The sequence below is a fragment of the Carassius auratus genome, unplaced genomic scaffold, assembly GCF_003368295.1.
Source record: "Carassius auratus strain Wakin unplaced genomic scaffold, ASM336829v1 scaf_tig00008137, whole genome shotgun sequence".
Classification (NCBI taxonomy): domain Eukaryota; kingdom Metazoa; phylum Chordata; class Actinopteri; order Cypriniformes; family Cyprinidae; genus Carassius; species Carassius auratus.
The window spans coordinates 314,057-338,734 of NW_020523909.1; the positions used below are offsets into that span (position 1 = coordinate 314,057).

General features: G+C 41.8%; 2 protein-coding genes across 5 annotated transcripts in view; one reads left to right on the plus strand and one right to left on the minus strand.

The window, feature by feature from the left end:
- The window catches only part of LOC113071792 (endonuclease V), a 197,528-nt gene that overhangs the window by 122,870 nt on the left and 49,980 nt on the right, over positions 1–24,678 (minus strand). For all 4 annotated transcript variants that reach the window (XM_026245105.1, XM_026245107.1, XM_026245106.1 and 1 more), the window contains one exon: positions 9,802–9,936. In XM_026245105.1, the coding sequence (XP_026100890.1) occupies positions 9,802–9,936 (135 nt within the window). The remainder of the gene's footprint in view (positions 1–9,801; positions 9,937–24,678) is intronic.
- On the plus strand, positions 816–8,210 carry LOC113071791 (uncharacterized). Its single transcript, XM_026245103.1, has 2 exons — positions 816–7,466; positions 7,939–8,210. Exon 1 carries the CDS (start codon positions 4,665–4,667, stop codon positions 7,173–7,175), a length of 2,511 nt encoding a protein of 836 aa, XP_026100888.1. The 5' UTR covers positions 816–4,664; the 3' UTR covers positions 7,176–7,466; positions 7,939–8,210.

A 24,678-nucleotide genomic window follows, 5' to 3' on the forward strand; every position in this document is an offset into this window, starting at 1 on the left:
GGTCAAATGCTCATTAAGTGACTCTCAGTGGAGTTCTAGAGATGTTATTTATATGTTTTTGTCCTCATTTAGTGAGACAGAAGCTGAAATCACTGTGAGTGTCACGCATACTTCCATGTGTGTAATAAACAAACTCGAGTTTCTGCACCATTCATTAACACGCATAACATGCAGGATTCATATTTAAATAGACTTTTCCAGCTTAATATTTACAGATATTACTCCATATCACGATTTGATTTAAGTGCAATGACTGAAATCTCGCCTAGGGCAACAACAGAGCCTGGGCCCGCCCTGCCTGAGCATGTGCGATTATCTGCATCTGTTCTTCAGGGGTCTGAAGCTACCATGAAGCTGGATTAGCTGGCTAGACAGGTCAGTATCAGGTTAGTTTGCACAAATCCTGGGTTTTAAGTACCATGTAAGTGGCTTGGCTTTTAGCGGCATTCATTACCATAGTAACTTACACTCCATGTCTAACCTGCTCCAGGGCAGGTTATGTTCTGAGTTAGAGATCTGAACTGAAGTTGGACCAATCAGATGTGAGAGAAGTGACACATGTCTGACACAATGTCACTCCTCCAGTTTATCTTGCTCCAAATTAAAAGCCACTAATGCTATAAAAAAAAAATAAAAAAAAATTAATGATGGCTTTAATGATAATACATTCATAATGATAAAGTCATTTTATCATTTAAATCATTATTATGATTCACATTATTAGTATTATTTAGTACACACAATTTTATTTTAACAATTATTATAAATAGTTTATTTTAAATAAATATTAATGTAAGTGTAGAAAAGGCCAGCTAAGTAAAGTGCCATTAGTGCCCCCTTGTGACTTTAAGAGGTATTACACTGATTTATCAGTATTCCCCTTTAACGATCCCTTTAACAGTGTTAACAGTATTGACAGGACGCAGTTCAAAGCACGGACATTCCTCGCTGTTGTTGTTTTCTACTGAGTGCGTTCATATACAAGTGAGTGATTGTGTTTGTTATTCATATTTAAATTGCTGTATTTGAAGGCATAAGTTTGTGTTTTATCTAATTTCTCATTCTAATTATTTATTTGCGCCATACTCATTGTGTATTGCATCATCCATATATGGCGCTAGCGCTAGTAATGCATACGAGATACGGTTATATAGCGATATTGGTGTATAATATCGTAAACTTAGTCACTTTGGGTTTGTGTATGTTATTATTTACTGAATAAGTGAGATTGTTTGTGGTATTTAAGCCATAATTAACGGTTCTTCTGAGCTCAATTGCCAAAGAATGTCATGCTATTTCCACAAGTGCTAATCTAGTCAGAACATGTCTGAAACGATCTTTATATCACTAATTTGCTAATAGGCTATATTGCTATTTTGTTTAAGTATAGATATTATGTATATGTAACAGAGTGAATTCATATTTCATTACTAATTGGTTCTTGTTATTTCTGTTTGTTTAGAACCACTCACTCACTCACCCACTCACTCATATTAAGTTACACTCCAAACTACCCTGTACTACTCTGCCATACTCTCTGCTGCCTGTACTACAATCATCCACTCAACTAAATTCAAGAACTGTAAATGCTCTACAAGTCTGAAATCATTAAAGTGTACTTCGTCTCTGACCCGGACGACTTATGTCTGCTCAATTTCCACCAGCACCCACAATAGACACCTGGTCCTTCGAGCCGGATTGAAGAGCTGCCATATGAAAGATGCATCACAGTGATCCAGATCATAGACCTGACCTTCCTGAGCCTGCAGTCAGACCCAGACGAGTGGTGCGGCTCCCTAGTTACCTGTCAGATTTCGAGCTCACTGATCATTTACGAAGATTACAGTCAAGACAGAAAGTAGATACTTATTCTGAAATGAGTGATGATTCAGAAAATCAAGGAGCGACTACAGCCAAGCTCACCAACACCTTCACTGAGTATGGAACAGGTAGGCAGCCATGGCAGCCGCTGACAGAGTGGAGTCACAGTAGAGAGTATGAACAACAGCGAGCACCTACTTCACACATTCCTGAGCTGTCATCACAAGTTCTAGCAGAATTCCAGCAGTTGCGGAAAGAGACAGAGGAACTAAGACGTCATTCCTATGAGCAGATTCAGAGACTGAAAGAGAAGAACGAGGCCCTGGAAACTCAGTTGAGCCTACATGCAATGAGTGATCGACCCAGTCAGTATCCACAGAGGACATCTTCCCCTGTTCCTCAACCCCGGGCCAATATTCCGCCTGTCACTACAGATGCCAGGCTATCCCTCTGCCTAGATCCAAGCTACCTCCTAGACCGATTGAGAGTGCAGCAGATTCACTCAAACAAGATCGACTACATGACTTTGAACAGAGGCTTCGGCAGCTGGAGATGATATCACCGGCAACTCATGCACGACCCTCACAGCACCAGTCCTTTCCCCATAGATCTAATGACAGAGCTGATGATCGAAGTATTGGCTACAACTCAACCCAGTTAAGGCTTCCATCCAATCAAGAGAGTACGTATAGGGGACCAGCTCCAACCATCCCAAACTTTGTGAAGCCAGATCCGAGAGAGTTTTCCCGCCTGCGCATCGCTTTGGAGAACATTCTGCCAGCAGACGCTACAGAGAGATTTAAGTACCAGATCCTCGTTGATCACCTTAAGTTGGAGGAAGCTCTGTTGATTGCAGACTCATATTGCAACTCATTATACCCCCTTCACAGATACAATGGAGGCACTTAACCAACAGTACGGACAGCCTCACCAGTTGGCCCTTCAGAGAATAGCCGAGCTTATGGATGGTCCAAACATCAGCCAAGGTGACGTGAGAGCCTTCAGAATGTTTGCATTGAAAGTTCGTTCTTTAGTTAGTATGCTTCAGCAGCTGGGAAATAAAGGCTACATGGAGTTAGAGTGCAGTTCCCATGTATCAAGACTGTTGTGTAAGCTTCCACATGATCTGCAGACTAGTTTTAGACGGTCGGTCCATCCCCAACAAGTTCCCATCCCTACCTTGCTCGATTTCTCAGCATGGTTAGAATTCGAGCTGCAAGTTCAAGAAGAAAGTGCATTGGATACAATCGCACAAGAGATGTTGGCGGTGTGGACGAACCCATCAAGCCGCACAGTGTAACCTTAAGACACCCTGCAAAAGTTGTAATCGCTGCCATCTGTACGTCCTCCATGAGGTTAACGATCGATTCTTTGTGAAAACACCTGAGACACCTAAGGTTGGACCCTCAGAGAATTGCTTGGTGAACACGACTACAGAGACACTGTATCTTGATCGGCCCACCGGCAGTCGACGTGTCTTACTAAAGATCTGTAAAGTACTCCTCCGAAATGGCAATCAGTGCTTAGAGACGTACGCTCTCTTGGATGACGGGTCCGAACGCATCATCCTCCTTCATTCAGCGGCCCAGCAGCTTGGATTGACTGGTCGACCCGAAGAGCTTGTTCTACTTACAGTCAGACAAGACCTTCACATCCTGCATGGTGCTTCATTAACCTTCACAGTGTCACCAGCTTCCCAACCCAAGGCTTCATTTAAGATTCGTCAAGCCTTTACAGCTGAGACATTGGGATTAGCTGAGCATACATATCCAGTCGATGAGTTACAACGCAAGTATAGACACCTACAAGGTCTACAGTTGCCACCTGTTGAATCAGTCCAACCGCTCTTCCTTATAGGGTCAGATTACCCGCATCTCATAACTCCAGTAGAGCCTGTTCGTCTAGGCCCACCTAACGGTCCTGCCGCTATCAAGACCAGATTAGGCTGGACCCTGCAAGGTCCCACTCAAGAGATCAAGCATTGCCTTGCCAGCCAGCAGTGTCTCTTTACGGTTACTTCAAGCTCGTATACCAACCTGTACCGACAAGCTGAGAAATTGTGGCAACTAGATGTGCTCCCGTACCGTAGTGAGAAGCTCATTACCCGCTCTAAGCAAGATCAAGATGCCCTTTCACTGCTCGAGGCCAAGACTACTAGAGTTATAGTAGATGGAGTAGCCAGATATGCCACACCCTTATTAAGAGTGAAGGATATGCCTCTCCTGCGAGCATCCCCAGATACCACTCTGCTTTGTCTCCGAGGAATTGAGAGGTGATTATTCAGAGATCCAGCACAAGCAGCAGCCTACAAGTTGGAGATGAACAAGTTGAAAGAGGCAGGATATGCACAAGTGATACATCCTGAACAATTGGAGCAAGCTGAGGAGTCATGGTACATTCCCCACCATATGACACATCATAACGGCAAAAACAGAGTCGTCTTCAACTGTTCATTCCAACACGGAGGGAAAAATCTTAACCAGTTGCTTCTTCCTGGTCCAACACTGGATCCTTCTCTGATGTCTGTCCTCCTGAGGTTCCGTCCACACACTGTTGCCTTGAGTAGCGATATTCGGGGCATGTTCCATCAGGTGTGACTGCTACCAGAGGACCGCCCACTGCTACGATTCCTCTGGAGAGACCTCAAAAGAGATCAGCCCCCCCAAGTTTATGAATGGCAAGTTCTTCCGTTTGGGACAACATGCAGCCCTTGCTGCGCAACTTTTGCCCTCCAAAAGCATGTCATCGACCACAGTCAGCCAGGCGAAGATGTCAGAGAAAGTATAGAGAAATACTTTTACGTAGACAACTTCCTCCAGAGTTTCCATACCCAAGAAGAAGCCATGGCACTGGCATCTAAGTTGCGAGACCTCCTAGCCACAGGAGGATTTGATCTAAGACAGTGGGCCAGCAATGTCCCTCAAGTACTGGACTCTATCCCATCAGAAGCCAAGTCAAGTAACTTAGTATTGTGGCTGACCCAAGAGCAACCAGAAGCACAAGAGTCAGCACTTGGACTACTCTGGCACTGTACATCTGACACACTGTCATACAAGTATCGCCCCATTGAAAGCTCTGCCCCTACTATGCGTCATATTTACAAGGTTCTAGCCAGTCAGTATGATCCCCTGGGGTACATTGTCCCTTACACTACGAGAGCTAAAGTCTTAGTCCAGCGTCTGTGGGACAAGAAGAGGGAATGGGATGACCCTCAACTTCCAGAAGAACTGCTCCTAGCCTGGCAAACATGGGAGCAAGAGTTACCAAACATCACGCAAATCTTCATTCCCAGATGTTATGTCACTTTAAAGTTGGATAACCCCCTGAGTATCAGAACTCTACACATTTTCTGTGACGCTTCAGAGCAAGCTTATGGCTCAGTAGCCTACATCCAAACCCTCAGTCCTCAAGGAGAAAAGGAGATAGCTTTCTTGACTGCCCGTTCCAGAGTTTCTCCAAAGAAACAACAGTCCATACCTCGTTTTGAGTTGTGTGCCGCTATGACAGGAGCACAACTAGCCAAATTACTGAAGACAGAGCTCAGTGTTCCCATACATCAGGTCACGCTCTGGTCAGATTCCACCACTGTGCTGGCATGGATTCAAAGGGATTCGTGTCGATATAAAGTCTTCGTCGGAACGAGAATTGCAGAAATACAGGAGTTAACAGACCCCAAGGATTGGCGTTATGTTGATTCCAAGTTTAATCCGGCTGATGACATCACTAGGGGCAAGACCTTGGCCGAGTTAGCCAAGTCAAGCCGATGGAGTCAAGGCCCATCATTCCTTCACCTGCCTGCAGATCAGTGGCCTCAGAGTCCTCTCCTACAGCTACCCACTGAAGATTCAGAGCTGAAGCAGGTCACATTCTGTGGACTTACAGTTCCTGTCACCAACCCAGATTTGCCTGACTGCACTCAATTTGGATCTTATAAGGAACTACTAGCAGCTACAACTAGAGCCTTGCATGGGGCGGCTACCCCTACTGAAGTGCTAACAGCTGAGGATTATAGAAAAGCCGAACTAACCCTCCTTCATCAAGCACAAATCCATAGTTTCCCAATCGAAATGGCTCATCTTAAGTCAGGAAAACCTCTACCAATGAACTGTCGTCTTTTGTGCCTTGCCCCAGAGTATGACAGCAGTACCCACCTCATCAGAGTTGGAGGTCGTCTCCGAAGAACAGAGCAGTTAGATGAATCCGCCATACACCCTATAGTCCTCGACCCTAAGCATCCCCTGAGCAGACTCATCATCCAGGACTTTGATGAAATTCTACACCATCCAGGAGCAGAAAGAGTGTTTGCTGAAATACGTCGTAAGTACTGGATACTGAGAGGCAGAGAAGCTATTCGGCATCACCAGAGAACATGCTTAGGCTGTCAACAATGGAGAGGCCAGCCCAGCATTCCCAGGATGGCGGACTTGCCTCCTTCAAGACTGCGTTTACTTCAACCACCCTTCTACTCTACAGGAGTGGATTGTTTCGGCCCTTACCTCATCAAGATTGGGCGCAGACATGACAAACGATGGGGTATCATATTTAAGTGTCTAACAACAAGAGCTGTATACCTGGACCTGCTCTATCAGATGGACACAGATTCATTCTTAATGGCCCTCCGAAGATTCATCTCTCGTAGAGGCAAGCCATTTGAGATCATCTCTGACCAAGGTACAAACTTCAGAGGTGGCAAGAAAGCACTACAGGAAGATTTTGCTGTGCTCCATCCTTCCCTCCAGGAGCAATTAGCAAGCCACCAGAATAGTTTTAAGTTCAACCCCCCAGGTGCCTCACACTTTTGGGGCTGTTGGGAGAGAGAAATAAGATCCCTAAAATCAGCTCTCTGTTCTAGTATAGGGGATCAAATTGTAACCGAGGAAGTACTGCGTACTGTGCTTGTTGAGATTGAAGGCATTCTCAATTCGAAGCCAATCGGATATACATCTTCAGACATAGCAGACCTTGATCCAGTCACTCCCAACATGTTGCTCATGGGGCGGCCTGACTCATCCTTGCCACAAGTAGTATACCCTGAATCAGAGTTGCTGAACAAACGGAGATGGAGACACAGTCAGCTTCTGGCAGACCAATTCTGGAGACGTTTTCTCAGTAACTATCTCCCAGACCTCCAAGTCCAACAGAAATGGCACCGAGAGGCAGAGAATCTACAACCAGGCACAGTTGTCATGATTGTTGATCATCAATTACCCCGAGCTCAATGGCCAGTTGGACAAGTAACAAAAGTGTTTCCTGGGGAAGATAGGCGAGTCAGGACTGCAGAAGTGGAAGTCAAGAATAAGACCTATCTTCGTCCCATCAGCCGGCTAATCAGCCTCCCAGCTTTACCAGATTGAGTACTCTTTAGTACTACCCCTTTAACATACTTGATGCCTTACCTAAGTGCCTTATCCAAATTACACATTTCCACAGCAAATGTGGGGGCGGCTGTAGAAAAGGCCAGCTAAGTAAAGTGCCATTAGTGCCCCCTTGTGACTTTAAGAGGTATTACACTGATTTATCAGTATTCCCCTTTAACGATCCCTTTAACAGTGTTAACAGTATTGACAGGACGCAGTTCAAAGCACGGACATTCCTCGCTGTTGTTCAAGCTGTTGTTGTTTTCTACTGAGTGCGTTCATATACAAGTGAGTGATTGTGTTTGTTATTCATCTTTAAATTGCTGTATTTGAAGGCATAAGTTTGTGTTATATCTAATTTCTCATTCTAATTATTTATGTGCGCCATACTCATTGTGTATTGCATCATCCATATACGGCGCTAGCGCTAGTAATGCATACGAGATACGGTTATATAGCGATATTGGTGTATAATATCGTAAACTTAGTCACTTTGGGTTTGTGTATGTTATTATTTACTGAATAAGTGAGCTTGTTTGTGGTATTTAAGCCATAATTAACGGTTCTTCCGAGCTCAATTGCCAAAGAATGTCATGCTATTTCCCCAAGTGCTAATCTAGTCAGAACATGTCTGAAACTATATCACTAATTTGCTAATAGGCTATATTGCTATTATGTTTAAGTATAGATATTATGTATATGTAACAGAGTGAATTCATATTTCATTACTAATTGGTTCTTGTTATTTCTGTTTGTTTAGAACCACTCACTCACTCACCCACTCACTCATATTAAGTTACACTCCAAACTACTCTGTACTACTCTGCCATACTCTCTGCTGCCTGTACTACAATCATCCACTCAACTAAATTCAAGAACTGTAAATGCTCTACAAGTCTGAAATCATTAAAGTGTACTTCGTCTCTGACCCGGACGACTTATGTCTGCTCAATTTCCACCAGCACCCACAATAGTCTACCTCACAGTAAGTATTGCACTATTTAAAAAATAAAATAAAAAACTTACCTTATATGTTCGAGTCTCTATCACTATATATTTTCAGAATAAGAATCAGAATCAGAAAGAGCTTTATTGCCAAGTATGCTTGCGCATATAAGGAATTTGTTTTAGTGACATAGGCTTCCAGTACACAGAGACAACAACACACAGACAAAAAAAAAAAAAAAAAAAAAATATATATATATATATATATATATATATGTATATGTGTAGGCAAATAAATAAGTGTATAAACAATTGTGCTATAAATGATAATGGAATAGGATTGAATAAGATGCAGGGATGTACTAGGATGGAGGGGTAACAAATAAATATAAGGATATTGCACATTTTTTTGCATAAGCATAAGTGGGGAACATGAGGTAGATTGCCTGGGGGAAGAAACTTGTGCCTTGCTGTTCTGGTATTTGAGGCTCTGGCCAGAGTTCAAAGATGGGGTGACTTGGATGTGAGGGATCCAGAGTGATTTTCTGAGCCTTTTCCCTCACTCTGAATGTTCAGCAGTTCATCCCTGGTTAAACTGATCGTGTTTGTTAAACAAAAAACAGCCATGTGCTGCGCCATCGAGTGTCGAGTCAAATGTATAAACTTTCAAGTTGTTGTCACTGCACTGATAGAGCAAGATAATTTATTTTATTTGTCCTCCTTCATTTCTCATATGACATTTAAATTTGTAATATTCTTCAATCTCTTAACCTTTAGCAAAACCTTTAACCTTTAGTTTTGAATCTCGCTGGGTTTCTCAAAAAAATCAAAATTGCTTTGTGTCAGAAGGCTTGTGATTGGCTATTCACCAGTGATGTCACACATTCATGTGCACATTGCTCCACGAACTTAGGATCAAAGCCTGAGTTGACAAAGAAAGTTGATGATCAGCATCATGGTACCAACAAAGCCGGATTGGAGAGGTTTGGTTTGGTTTTGTCAACTCAAAACTAATCCTGTAACTCCGAATTTGTTCAGCTACCATCATTGTACAGGCCCCTGGTCATGTCATATATTCATGTAACAGTTTGTGATATAAGCATCCTTACAACATTTAAGGAGATTTTCCATAGCTGGTGTCAGCGTCATTCGATGCATTGATTCAAAACCATCAGTGAAACATCAGCTTCATCGTTACCCAGGTGAAACAGTAATTGTTGACTGAACCTTATAAAGTGGCCCTCGAAGTTAAATTAATTAAAAAACCTTGTTTCAATCATGAATTAGTCAGGTTTTCAAAGTGTATTAGTTGAATGAACCGACTGGTTTAATGATGGCTACTAATAAAGACCGTTCTTTACCGTCACCGACTGACATAAAAATGTAATTGCATTAATTGCATCTAGGCATAAAAACATTTTTCCCCAAGCCATTTACACCTTAAAAAACTAATACACCAATTTAAAGCCTGATTTGCTTTTGTTACAAATTATAATTAAGTGTTCTTGTGCCTTAAGGTAATATGTAAATACATACTTTTATTCATACAACTGTAAATAAAGTACATAATGAACATGGTCTGAACATAAACAGAACAGCCAGAAGTCTGGCTGAATGAGACTGTGTCAGTAACTGTGTCACTCTAAGCTAGGGAAACCGATGTGATTTTGACTCTAACCTGCGGCATTAGATGTGGCTGTACGTTCTTCAGGTTCTCCAGGGCCTGTAGCAAAGGTGGGGCTTCCCTGAAGCCCAGGAAACCAGCCATATAAGGGGCATTAAGAGTCACCATCTTACAATCTTCATACAGAACCTATGGAGTAAATAATACTGTATTAGCGTTTAACTTAGCTAGTTGCTTATCAGCATGCACATTACTGGAATATTAGCCATTTATTAGTACTAATTAAGCACATATTAATGCCTTATTATACATGACCTTTATCTACATCCTTAATCCTACCCAATACCTAAACTTATCAAATACCTTAATAACTATTAATAAACAGTAAATTAATAATTTATTGAGGGAAAAGTCATAGTTAATAGTGAACGTGTTCCCTATTCTAAAGTTTTAAGTGTAATTAATTATTATATACAGTATGATAGTAAAGTAGCAGCAGTTATTACAAATGGCAGGCATTCTGAGAGTTTCAATTTAGGAAGGTGCCATGGGCAGGGTTACCTATTGGTAATCTTGCTTTTTGCAACAGTTATTTAGTGAGTGAGTTAGTGAGTGAGTGGTGTGATGAGTGGTCAAGTATGGTGACCCATACTCTGAATTTTTTACTGCCTCTCTTATTGAAACTCTAATGCAATTTCCATATTTAATAATAATATGTTTATTTTAAAAAGTGCCTCTCTGCAAACTCAAGGCTTCTTTACAATATCAACAAACAAAAAAGCAGAAACAATTATATATATATATATATATATATATATATATATATATATATATATATATATAAAAAAAACAGATAAACGTGAAAACCATGGCATGGGGGGTTGGTGCATGAAATTCTCTGAAAGTGATGAGGAGACTCTTGTTTTATACACAAAAACAAATTGGTAGCCAATGAAGTCGGTGTAGGATGGACACAATGTGAGAAGATTTCTTTGAAAAAGTGAGAACCCTAGCTGCAAAGTTCTGGGGCCAAGCACAGAGTGGTGCATAGGCACCTACTGTGTCCATTGGAGTTATGCTTCTTCCACTTCTTCCGCTCTTCAGTCTATGGAAGCCCATAGAACCACTCATGGGGAAGTTGTGAAATTTGGCACATTGATAGAGGACAGTCCCAACATTAATCAGAGCAAGTTTGGATTCTCTAACTCAAACTCTCCAGCTTATCCAAAGTTTCACTCATATTTATGCTAATAACTTTTGAACCACAAGGCACAGAAGTAAAATTCTTGGCTAATGGCGAGTCAAATGGACACCGACTATTCAAAAAACAATTGTAAAACAATTGTAAAACAATTTTTTTTTTTTTTTTTTTTTTTTAAATTGTTTGAAAAACAACTTTTTCTAATTCTTCCTGGACGGTTTGTCTGATTTTCAACAAAATAGGGTCAGATCATCTTCAGACCATGCTGGCATAAAAGTTAAGGAATTCAAGTTGATTCGTCCAACTGTTGTCAAATAACATGCGAACGAATGCTACGAAAAGCATGCAAAAATGCATGTGAGGCTATAACTCCGCAACGGTTTGGCGTATTAAAACCAACTTGATGTGTGCTATAACAAGCATGACCTGAGGACTACCTGCAGTGTTTTGGCATTGTGCCACCTAGTGCTCGGGAGATATAAAAATATGCATATTTTTGCTGAATAAATTTGCCAAAAATAACAAAAATGGTCTCTTTAGATTGGGTGCATCATGCAGAGTTAATTGATATTCAACTTTTTTACATGTCAGCCATTTTGGGCATTGGCCATTTTGAATTTTATAGTAAAATGTTATATTTTACGAATGCAGTGACGTGTCAATACAAAATTTGGTATAGGTCATCAGCACAATGCCCTGAAGGAACCTGAGAAGATCTGAGCCAGCACCACCTAGTGGTAAAATCAAATATTCACATGCTTATAAATTTGGGTGTGGTCAACTTATTTCAATGGTAGTCACCTTCTTAGACTCCTTGCCGAGTCCAGCAATACCAAACATGCAAAGTTTTGCCTTATTGTTTGTGGGATGTTGCATTTTAGCGCTTAAAAAACATTTGACAATATCTCAGAAACTGATACTCCAATAGACACAAAACCACCGTAGGAAATTAAACATATAGCTAGTCGGTTAACACTAATTCCTTTGGCAAAAATTTGATAGTAAGTGGCAAAAATAAATAAATAAATGCAAAGTCACCCATCAGGCATTTTCATCACTCTTCTCATATATAAAAATGTATATAACTCCAACCCAAAATGAGATATGTTCAACAAATATGACACACATATGTATAAACACACTCAACAAAATCAACAGGACACACAAAAGATTTGGTGGGATTGTGCCTGTTGATGGCGCTATAATTGAACAAAATATTAAATTGCCACTGACTACAATAGAGTATTATTATATAAAATGCTATCAAAAGTTGAGACAGTGCCACCTTGTGTTCAAAATTTGTAATGAAACTTTAAATATATTTAAATTAGACTGGTATTAACAGATTCCTTGGGTCATGCTGAAAACAGTGATACCAATGTTGCCATAGTCAGCCAAACTTTGTGTCTGCCACTTTGATGTTCTTGATGTAGCTCCATGTAGCTGTTTTTATTTTATTTTTTCTCTAGAATCTTTATCTTACTATCACTGTCTGTTTTTTTTTAAAGTGGTAAAATATAACTTAATTCACACCATATTTCTGATATTATCGGTCAATCTTATCAGATTAACTTTGATCGTTCACTTTTCCGTGAGTGCAGTACACCTGCAAAGTGTTAGCACTCATTAGCTTGTCATTAGCGTTTTCTTTTCTCCTCTTCTCTCTCTCGCTCCAGTTTTTCACAAGTTCATCAAACAACCACAGTAAGAATATTTCATCAAGCACGGTGAGTAATGGCTTCTCCTGCTATCGTTATTTGCACCTCTTGCCACATGTACAGTTTATCTATCTCTTTCGCTGATGAGGGATTCACATGTGATAAATGCAGGGAAATAGTTAGGCTGACAGAGAAGATTTCAGAATTAGAGACACGCATCCAAACTTTAATTGAGGACAGTAAGAATGTTAGGGCTCTAGATACGGCTTTAGATGTGTCTAGCTCAGGGATTCCTGTACATTGTCTGGTTCCAGTAGAGCCCCTGCAGCAGGGCAACTGGGTGACGGTGAGGCAGCGTAGTCGTGGGTCAAAACACCGCTCTTCTGTTCCGATCAAAACATTAAACAGGTTCTCCCCACTAAGTGATGCACCCACTGAGAAACCTGATGAAAGTGCTCTAGTTATTGGTGATTCTATTGTACGGAACGTGAATATAGACACACCAGCCACCATAGTCCAATGTTTACCGGGAGCCAGAGCGCCTGACATCTTGGCAAATTTAAAAGTCCTGCAAATGCTAAACGTAAATACAGTAAGATTGTTATTCATGCTGGCGCTAATGATGTTCGACTTCGCCAGTCGGAGATCACTAAAAATAACTTTAAAGAGGTGTGTGAACTTGCAAGCACAGTGTCAGACACTGTAATATGCTCTGGTCCCCTCCCTGCTTACCCTGGTGATGAGATGCATAGCAGATTGTCATCACTCAATGGCTGGATGTCTAAGTGGTGCCCACAAAATAACATAGGTTTCATAGACAATTGGACAAGCTTTTGGGGCAGACCTGACCTGTTTAAAAGAGATGGTCTTCATCCCTCCTGGGGTGGCGCCACTCTTCTCTCTAGAAATATGGCAAATAGTTTTAGAGTTTATACTTGACTAACTGGGGTCCAGGTCAGGAATCAGACAGACTGGCTAAACCGACCGTCTGCTAGCTGCCTCCCGTCACAGAGGTCAGTTAATTATCAGCACATAGAGACTCTTTCACCTAGATATCACACTATAGAGACTGTGTCTGTTCCCCGAACTAGAAAATACAAAAAACGTCCAAACCAAGTTAAGGTTAACAATTTAATTGAGGTTCAACAAATAAAAAACAAATGCAATATGGATAAACAAATGATAAAGCTTTACTTATTGAATATCAGATCCATTTCTACGAAAACACTTTTTGCAAATAATATGATCACTGATCATAATATAGATGTGCTCTGTTTGACAGAAACCTGGCTAAAACCTGATGATTACATTATTTTAAATGAGTCCACCCCCCAAGATTACTGTTATAAACACAAGCCATTTCTAAAAGGCAAAGGGGGAGGAGTTGCTTCAATTTATAACAACATTTTCAGGATTTCTCAGAGGGTAGGCTTCAAGTATAACTCGTTTGAAGTATTGGTGCTACATATAACATTATCCAGAGAAACAAATGTTAATGATAAATCCCCTGTTATGTTTGTACTGGCTGGCTACTGTATACAGGCCACCAGGCCACCATAAAGAGTTTATTAAAGAGTTTGGTGATTTTACATCCGAGTTAGTTCTGGCTGCAGATAAAGTTTTAATAGTTGGTGATTTTAATATCCATGTCGATAATGAAAAAGATGCATTGGGATCAGCATGTATAGACATTCTGAACTCTATTGGTGTTAGACAACACGTTTCAGGACCTACTCATTGTCGAAATCATACTCTAGATTTAATACTGTCACATGGAATTGATGTTGATAGTGTTGAAATTATTCAGCCAAGTGATGAAATCTCAGATCATTATTTAGTTCTGTGCAAACTTCATATAGCCAAAATTGTAAATTCTACTTCTTGTTACAAGTATGGAAGAACCATCACTTCTACCACAAAAGACTGCTTTTTAAGTTAACTTCCTGATGTATCCAAATTCCTTAGCATATCCAAAACCTCAGAACAACTTGATGATGTAACATAAATTATGGACTCTCTCTTTTCTAGCACTTTAAATACAGTTGCTCCTTTACACTTAAGGAAGGTTAGGGAAAACAGTTTGACACCATGGTATAATGAGCATACTCGCACCCTAAAGAGAGCAGCCCGAAAAATGGAGCGCAGCTGGAGGAAAACAAAACTAGAGGTATTTCATATTGCTTGGCAGGAAAGTAACCTATCCTACAGAAAAGCATTAAAAACTGATAGATCCGATTACTTTTCTTCTCTTTTAGAAGAAAACAAACATAACCCCAGGTATTTATTCAATACAGTGGCCAAATTAATGAAACATAAAGCCTCAACAAGTGTTGACATTTCCCAACACCACAGCAGTAATGACTTTATGAAATACTTCACTTCTAAAATCGATACTATTAGAGATAAAATTGCAACCATTCAGCCGTCAGCTACAGTATCACATCAGACAGTGCACTATAGAACCCCTGAGGAACAGTTCCACTCATTCTCTACTATAGGAGAGGAAGAATTGTATAAACTTGTTAAATCATCTAAACCAACATGTATGTTAGAATCTCCCTTTTCTGTCAAAGATACTAGAAAAGGTGGTATCCTCACAATTATATTCCTTCTTAGAGAAAAATGGTATATGTGAGGATTTCCAGTCAGGATTTAGACCGTATCATAGTACTGAGACTGCTCTCCTTAGAGTTACAAATGATCTGCTCTTATCATCTGATCGTGGGTGTATCTCTCTATTAGTTTTATTGGATCTTAGTGCTGCGTTTTACACAATTGACCACAGGATTCTTTTGCATAGACTTGAACACTTTGTTGGCATCAGTGGAAGTGCATTAGCATGGTTTAAATCGTACTTATATGACCGCCATTAGTTTGTAGCAGTGAATGAAGACAACTAGAGCCCCAGATACAGATCCCCTGTAAAGACCTTTGAAACAGATGATTCTTCTGCACAAACTGACTTTGCTGTAGCCTGGAATTGAACTACTGGTTTCGTCTGGTCAGAGGAGAACTGGCCCCCCAACTGAGCCTGGTTTCTCCCAAGTTTTTTTTCTCCATTCTGTCACCGATGGAGTTTCGGTTCCTTGCCACTGTCACCTCTGGCTTGCTTAGTTGGGGTAACTTCATCAACAGCAATATCATTGACTTGATTGGAAATGAATGCACAGACACTATTTTAACTGAACAGAGATGACATAACTGAATTCAATGATGAACTGCCCTTAACAATCATTTTGCATTATTGAGACACTGTTTTCCAAATGAATGTTGTTTAGTTGCTTTGACGCAATTTATTTTGTTTAAAGCGCTATATAAATAAAGGTGACTTTGACTTTAAAAACCTACTTTTTTGAACTCCTAATAAATTGTTTGTCCGATCACCAAAATCGAATCAAATCATCTTGAGACAATGCAGGACAAAAAGATATGGATTTTGTGTTGATAGACAAAACCGTTTTCGCATACCACAGCAATGAATTTGAGTCATGATTTCAAAATGACACTTGAGGCTGTATCTCTCCAGTGCTTTGGGATATTGACAACAAACTTTGTGTGTGCCATTGTCAACTCCCACGGAACACACCATATTGATTTGATAACAGTGCCACCTATTTGTTTGTGTGATGCACATCCCTGTGTGTAATAAGCAAAGTTAACGCACACTGTGGACCCGCCCAGAGGGGCATTTTCTACCAATGCGCTCTTTAATTGCGCCATTGACAACATTTGAGTTGGTCCATGGCTCAGTCTATTTTCAGCTCCTTAAAATAGCAATGCGCCAGCAATGTGCCTGAACACACCTCTTATTTAGACCAGTACGCCGCCCATGGCCGCACAAATGGGCGCAAATGCATTTGCTAATTAAACAACATGGCGCTGGACGGGAAAATGCGAATGGTGCCAGACTGAAACCAGCAAACACACTTGCTTTACATCATATTGCACCGGGTGTATGATGGGGCCCGTAATGTACGGGTGGGACATATCCCCACCACTTTTTGCCAGAGTCTATATTGTCCATACCACTTTTTGAAATTAATTGAAAAAATATATTGCAAATATTTTATGTGGAAAAACAAGATCATTCTTCATAATTTAACTAGAGTAATAAACAAAAAAAATGAACATGCATAACTTGTGCAGTGCAATAACAATGTGATTTGAAGCTGTCACACATTTCGTAATGTTATTTAGCAGTTTATTTTAAAATTGGAGCACTTCCTTGTGCTAAGGTGGCCTGCCCTCTACTAAAGATTTTTATAGTCAACTAGTTACACATTATATTAAACTGATTAATATAATAATATATTAACCATAGGCTACTTTAATATATAGGCAGGTGTATTAGGCTAGAGTCTATTCTGCGCTCAAGCTTGGGTCTAAAGCAATTGCATCAAAGCACCTGCAAAGTGATTATGAACGTGTCGAGGGAAAATAATAAATGTTATTTATTTTTTAATAAACTAGTGCTTTCTGAGTCGGTGTCGAGTGCACAGATGAGGTTGGCGAATGCTGACGCCATCTTCACATGGACGAGCCTTTAAAAGAAATGCACCTTTTCATACGGACTATTCGCGAATAATGATGGTTTTCACGCTAAAGTAAAGTAAAAGACCTCTTCTTAAACCAGAGATGGTGAACATGTTGGTATTGTTGTTGTGGGGGTATTGTCAAGTGTAGTTTTACTTTTCTTTTTGTTTTCATTTTGAAAAGCTTATCTTTGCTGTTTACCTAAAGTTATGCTATGGAGGCTTTATTTATTTATTATTTATTTTTTGATTCCTCAGTGTTTGCTAAATGTTCTGTAATTTATTAGTCATTACTAGCCTATAGCCTAATACAGCATGCAGTGTAGGCCTACGCCATGCCTCATCTTATTTGTTTTTGTTGATAAACGTTTTGTAAGCTAGTTTGTCATCAAATCTTTGTTTTATTGTTGTTGTGCATTTAAATTAAAAATGACAATGAATCCATCTTTTTATATAACTATAAACTATGATAAAATGTCATCAGCATGCACTGATTACTAGCTTGTGCTGAGAAATTCGCAAAAGAGTGACCAGTGGGCAGTGGCGGAACCAGAATGTTTTTATAGGGGTTGGCCAGCAACCAGTCTGGGATGACACAGAAATCTTTATTATTTCAAAGTAAAAATGTGATTGACTATAAAATATTGAACTGTTTTAGTGTCTAAAACACAACTGAACACAATTAATTAGGATGGAAATCAACAGCACATAATTGGCAGAATGAGTCTTAATAAATGTATAAATTCCTCTGGTAAATTGATGTATTTTTGAAAAGCAAAACTTTACTAGTAAATTAGGTTATTAAATAAAAAACTAGCAAAACTAGTTGGGTGGTGTCCCCACCACTTTCATAGCAAAGTTACACCACTGGATGTCATCATCCAGCTCTCTTCCAATAGTGTCTGTGCAATCAGCCAAGTGTCCCTAACTAAGCAAGCCAAAGGCGATAGTGGCAAGGAACCAAAACTCGATCGGGGACAGAAATGTAGAAAAACCTAAGTATAAAACCGTCTCAATCAGGGGCCAGTTCTACTCTGGCCAGATAAAATCCAGGCGGCTGCAACACCAGACTTATCAAGTTCCCATGGTCTTGTGCTGATTTTCGTCGAGGTGATGAGGTCTTCACAGGGGATCTGTCTCAGGGGCGCATCTCGCTGACATGGTCTTCGCTGACATTCAGGGTTGTAGAGGTCGTCTCTAGGTGCTCATACACCATCTGGTCTGGATATGGACTGGATCTGTCTACAGTGACCATCTGAGGTGTATGTGGTGTACCATCTGTACACCACATGCATACAGAGAATTGAAATTGCGTTACTCTCAGACACTTGGTGCATACAGATACCACTAACACTAGTACATAAAAAAAGAAAAAAAAATACATGAAGCAGCACAAGGAACATGGCAGACAGAATATAAACCAGAGAAGTAAACAAACAGTTAAGTGCAAAACAGCTTATTCAGTCTGATTAAAGTGAAAAAGAGCTCAGAGAGCAGTTCTTTATCTAAACTGACAGAAAAGGTAGTTGAAAGAGGTCAGTTAAATGCTGAATGAGTACAGTGTGTTAATGGGGGGGTGGAAGGACCTGGGGATGTGGGTGCTGGGCGGGGCTGCTGAGGTTCAGAGTTCAGTGGTGTATGGAGAAAAAGAGGGGAGGTTGGGCAAGGTCAATCATCCCTTGGTGGAGGTAAGTAGTGATGCTGCTGTGCTTTCTTGGCCAGTGCTGTGGTGTTTCAGTCCAGGAGAGGTCCTCTGTTATTTGCACATCCAGGAACTTGGTGCTGCTCACTCTCTCCACAGTCACACTGTTGATAGTCAGAGGAGCATGCTGAGTGAGTTGGGCTATCCTCCTGGAGAACTGTCTTTTAGCCTCTCTGATGCCACTGGATAGGTTGGCCTTAGCTCTCAACAGACCCACCTCATGTCTAGCTCTGAATGCAGTGTTCCACGTATTCAGGAGTCTGTAGACCTCCCCTGTCATCCAAAGCTTCTGGTTGGCCCGGCCAGTGATAGTCTTTGTGGCTGTTACATCATCAATACACTTTGTGATTTAGGCAGTGACAGGCAGAGTACTCTTGGAGGTCAGTGGTGTTATTGTATGTGGCAGCCTGCTTAAACATATTCCAGTCAGTGGTGTTAACCTGTTAGCCAGCACCCCACATTATGGGACTCACAGCCGAAAGTGCCCTACCTAGCTTAAAATTGTAACAGTTCCTTACTCCAGTGTGTTGCACACATAATTTTAGTGTCTTTGGAAAGACGACTATTTGGGCTTTACTTTTTATGAACGAGAGTTGATAATGCTCAAAAATATTAAATGTTATAGACACTGAAGTGCCTTAAAAATGTTTTACCACACTGATTTTTGTTCTATTTGATATAAAAATACATGAAATCAGTCCTGGAGCAAGAAAAGATAAGTAATTACTAGAAAAGATATGGGTTGAAAGTCAAATGTCTCATGAGTTTATATTTCAAATCTGAAGATACCATGAAAAATTAGATTCCTGCAACCATTTTTCTGAGACTATGTCTAGTCCCCCACCCCCCTGTCAGGAATCCAATTACAGGATTCAATTGCAGGTAACAAAAAGTTTATTTTGGCCTTACTAGGCAAACAGGGAAAACAAAAGAATGATTACTCAAAGAGCACAGGGCCAAAAAGAAAACTCTCAGCAAGGACCGGTCCTAGCATCTTCCGTGACACAACGTCAAAGGCACATCAACCAGAGCGCCTTTGGAGACGCAACGTGAAAGTCACACTGATCTGAGCGTCCTTGGGACACAGCGTTGAAGGCCCACAAAACTCCCTGAATGAGACTAAAGAGTGCAGAGAGGAGCTGGAGTCAAGTCTTGGGGGATCCCAACAGAAAAGAGATGCCAGGACCGGAGGCAGAACCAGTCAAGTCTGACATGATGAGAGGGAACAGTTCCAGACAAAAGCAAAAATCAAAAACATTTGGAGCCAAAGACAACATAAAGCAGGACTAGGCAAACAAGACAAGATGGTCACCAGCGAAGCATTAAACAAATTATAATGGTCTGACAAAAGACGAGAGCACGAGTCGAGGCTCACCTCATCACCGGCGGACGTCTTCAATCAGAGTCTGGTTCAGAATATCCCGAGCCGGAATCCAACTCCTCTCTTCAGGACCGTAGCCCTCCTAGTCCACCAGATACTGGAAACCCCGACCACGGCGTCTAACATCCAAAAGCTTTCTCACATTGTAAACTGGAGTACCATCCACTAGACGAAGGGGGGAGGGGGTATAGGGGAAGAAACAATGGGATTAAGGGGGGACCTAAACACAGGCTTAACCCTGGACATGTGAAAGACGGTAAACCCGACCAAGCTTGGGAGGAAGCTTGAGCCGCACTGCCACCGGACTCAGAACTTTGGTGATGCAGCATGGCCCAATAAACCTGGGTGCCATCTTATGAGAAGGCACCCAGAGAGGCAGGTCCTTGGTGGAAAGCCATACCTTCTGACCGCAAATGTACTGGGGAGCTGGAGTCCGGTGACAGTCAGCCGCCATTTTGATCCGTCTGGAAGCCCGGGCTAAGGCCTCCTCAGCCCTCCTCCAGGTGCGTTGACACCTACGGTCAAAAGGCCAAGGTGGACGGGACCGCAACTTCGGGATCCTGTGCAGGGAAAAGAGGTGGTTGATAACCGACGGAACATTGAAAAGGAGACATACCCATAGACACCACCGGAAGGGAATTTTGCGCATATTCAACCCACGACAACTGCTGACTCCAGGAGCTCGGACTCTGTGATGCTAGGCAGCGGAGAGCACACTTGAGATCCTGGTTGGCTTGCTCAGCCTCCCCATTGGTCTAGGGGTGGAAACCTGAAGACAGACTCTTAGAGGCCTCGATCTGTCTACAGAACTTTCTCCAAAACCATGAGTCGAATTGTGGTCCTCTGTCGGAGACCACATCAGCCGGAAGACCATGGATCTGGAAGACGTGGTCCACGACCACCGGAGCGGTCTCCTTGGCAGAGGGGAGTATGGATAAGGGGATAAAATGGGCTGCCTTGGAGAAGCGCTCCACCACCGCAGAATAACGATGTTACCTCTGGACGGGGGAAGGCCAGTGGCGAAATCAAGGGCCAGATCTGACCATGGACGAGAGGGAATGGGTAGGGGCTGTAACAAACCAACAGAAGACTGGTTAGAAGTCTTATTCTGAGCACAAACGGAGCAAGCCAACACAAACTGCCTGACATCTTGGACCATGGATGGCCACCAAAATCACTGATGGATGGCAGCCAGCGATCTCCGAACCCCAGGCGACTCTGGACTCATGACCCCACCGAAGGACCTCAGGACGCAGCGCAGCCACTACAAACAACCGACCCCCTGGACACTCCCCTGGAAACTCACGGCCTCCCTCACCCGCTGCTCGGCATCCCAAGAAAGGGACCCCACCACCACCTCTCTGGAGAGAATGGTCCTGGGACTCACTTCCTCCCCGGGATCTTCGAACAAACGAGAAAGGGCATCAGGTTTAACATTCTTGGATCCTGGCCGATACGAGAGGGAGAAGTTAAACTGCCCAAAAAAAGTGCCCAGCGGGCCTGGCGAGCATTCAACCTCTTGGCAGAACGAATATACTCTAAATTCTTGTGATCCGTCCAGACCAAGAAGGGCAACACTGCACCCTCCAACCAGTGGTGCCACTCCCCTAATGCCAGCCTGACTGCCAGCATCTCCCTGTTACCTATGTCATAATTTCGCCCGGCCGGGCTCAGACAGTGAGAAAAGAAGGCACACCTTTCCATCCTTGGGGGACCGCTGGGACAGGACCGCGCCTACCCCAACATCAGAGGCATTCACCTTAGGTGAGGTGAGTGCAGTTAAGGGTGCAGCAACCAGGCTAAAGTTCCTGATGAGACGCCTAAAGAAGTTGGCAAACCCCAAGAACCAGGAGTCAGGGGTTGGCCACTTGGCCACAGCCCTTACCTTAGCGGGATCAGCTTTGATACCCTCCGTCGAGATAATATGCACCAAGAACGAAACAGACTTGGCATGGAACACACAGTTCTCCGCCTTGACGTACAGATGGTTCTCCAGCAGCCATTGTAGCACCTGACAGACATGTTGAGTGTGGACCTGCAATTAGGGAGAGTAGATAACAATATCATCAAGGTACACAAAGACAAATCTGTTCACCATGTCTCTCAACACATCGTTCACCAGGGCCTGGAAGATTAGAATTAGTAAGCCCAAAGGGTAGGACCCGGTATTCAAAGTGTCCCGTCGGGGTGTTAAATGCTGTCTTCCACTCATCCCCCTCACGTATACAGATCAAGTGGTAGGCATTACGGAGGTCTAGTTTGGTAAAGACCTTGGCTCCATGTAGTAACTCAAAGGCTGACGACATCAAAGGAAGAGGATATCTGTTTCTTATTGTGATTTCATGAGGCCATGGTAGTCAATGCAGGGTCGCAGGGAGCCATCCTTCTTCTTAACAAAGAAGAACCCAGCCCCAGCAGGTGAGGAAGAGGGCCGTATGAGGCCTGTATTTAAGGATTCCTAAATATATTTCTCTATGGCCTATCTCTCAGGACCGGATAGGGAATACAAACGACCCTTGGGCGGAAAAGTGCCTGGGAGATCAATGTTGCAGTCATACGGCCGATGAGGAGGCAGGGATGTGGCCCAGGACTTACTGAAGACCTGACAAAGATCACGGTACCCCTCCGGGACCCCGGCAAGATCACCCTCCTCAACCTGAAAAACAGAAGACACAGAGCCAGGAGACAAAGTAGAACCAAGACAAGATGAAAGACATTGCTGACTCCAAGAGAACACAGAATTGCCGGACCAATCCACATGAGGGTTGTGCTGCACCAGCCACGGGTGCCCAAGGACAAAGTGAGCCCCCAGGGAATCTAGGAGGTACAGCTCAATTACCTCACTGTGATTGCCAGATACAGTTAAACTTACAGGAGTATTGGAATGGGTGATGGAAGAGATGAGGAGACCATTTAGGCAGTGGACAGAAAAAGGAGAAGTGGAATGGTAGCAATACCCCACCTTGCCACAACAGAGGCATCCAGGAAGCTGCCTTCGGCACCAGAGTCAACCAGTGCAGAACAGGAATGAAAGGAGCCCTTATTCTGGACAGAGACCTTTAACCTGTTAGCCAGCACCCCCCATTATGTGACTCACAGATGAAAGTGCTCTACCAAACTTATAATTTTAATAGTTTCCTACTTCAGTGTGTTACAAACATAATTGTGGTGTCTTTAGAAAGAAGACCCTTTGGGCTTCACTTTTTATCAACCAGATTTGATAATGCTTAAAAATATTAAAAGTTATAGACACTGAAGTGCCTTGAATTTTTTTTTATCACTCTTAAATATTTTTTTATTTGATATAAAATTACATTAAATGAGTCCTGGAGAAATCTAGAAAAGTAATGGGTTGACATCCGCATGTCTCATGAGTTTCTATTTCAAATCTGAATAAAATATAATGAAAAATGAGACTCCTGCAAATATTTTTATGAGACTATGTCTACACCCCCCACCCCCCAAATATAAGAAAATATATTTCCCAATAGTATTGAAGCTTTCTGCAAACTATTTAGTCAGTAAACATACCACTGCATAGTTTTTTTCAATTATAAAACACTAGACAGAAACTTAGACATCATATAATGATTTATTTGAGCACTAGAAAAATACAATAAGAATAATTTGAGTAAGAAAAATGAGAAAAAGAAAATAAAAAGAACTTTGTTTGCCCATTACAGAACTTCCTGAGATTGCTAAAAATGCATCTTTTACAATGAATTACGATGCAAATAAGTTCTGATGTGCTGATGGCCACTTATACAGATGGTAATAACACAAATGTGCCAAAGTAAATAATCCACTCACTCTATTCATACAGACGCGTTCACTTTGATAGCCGTGATCATACAGTGATAGCGAGCTGATTTGGGCTGATTTGCACTCAAACAGATGGTAATCATGCAGATACATTCACATTCAACATAAAACACACCCTCACATATATAAAAACTGTCGAAAATTAAAAAGAAATAAAAAAAAACAAAGAAAAAGAAGATCGCTGTAAGTTCCGCCTCCATCAGCTGACAGGTGCGTCAGAGCGCGTCACATGGTCCTAGGAGGGAGCGCCAAATTCAAATAAACTATCTTCCGCCTATTTTTCATTCATTCTTTTTTCCGGTGGATCGCTTCATTCTGTTTGTGACACTGTACGCTGCAAAAACATGCCGTGTTTTCACTACCAAGACGCAGTTTCCGACCGTGAGTCATTCCATAACGGACGCAAACAATTCTGTCGCTAAAGAAATGAAATGTAAACAAAGGAATTATGATCCATATTACAACGTTATTGCTTCGTTGGACTAAACGTGCTTCATTAGATGTCGTTCAGTGGACCTTTACCTTCCTAACTGAACCGGAATTTACAGCTCTGGATGTGTTCATGACTAGTTATTATGACGGATCTGGTATGTACAGAGTTTTCTTTGCTTATTTTTTATGTGCACTGCTTACAC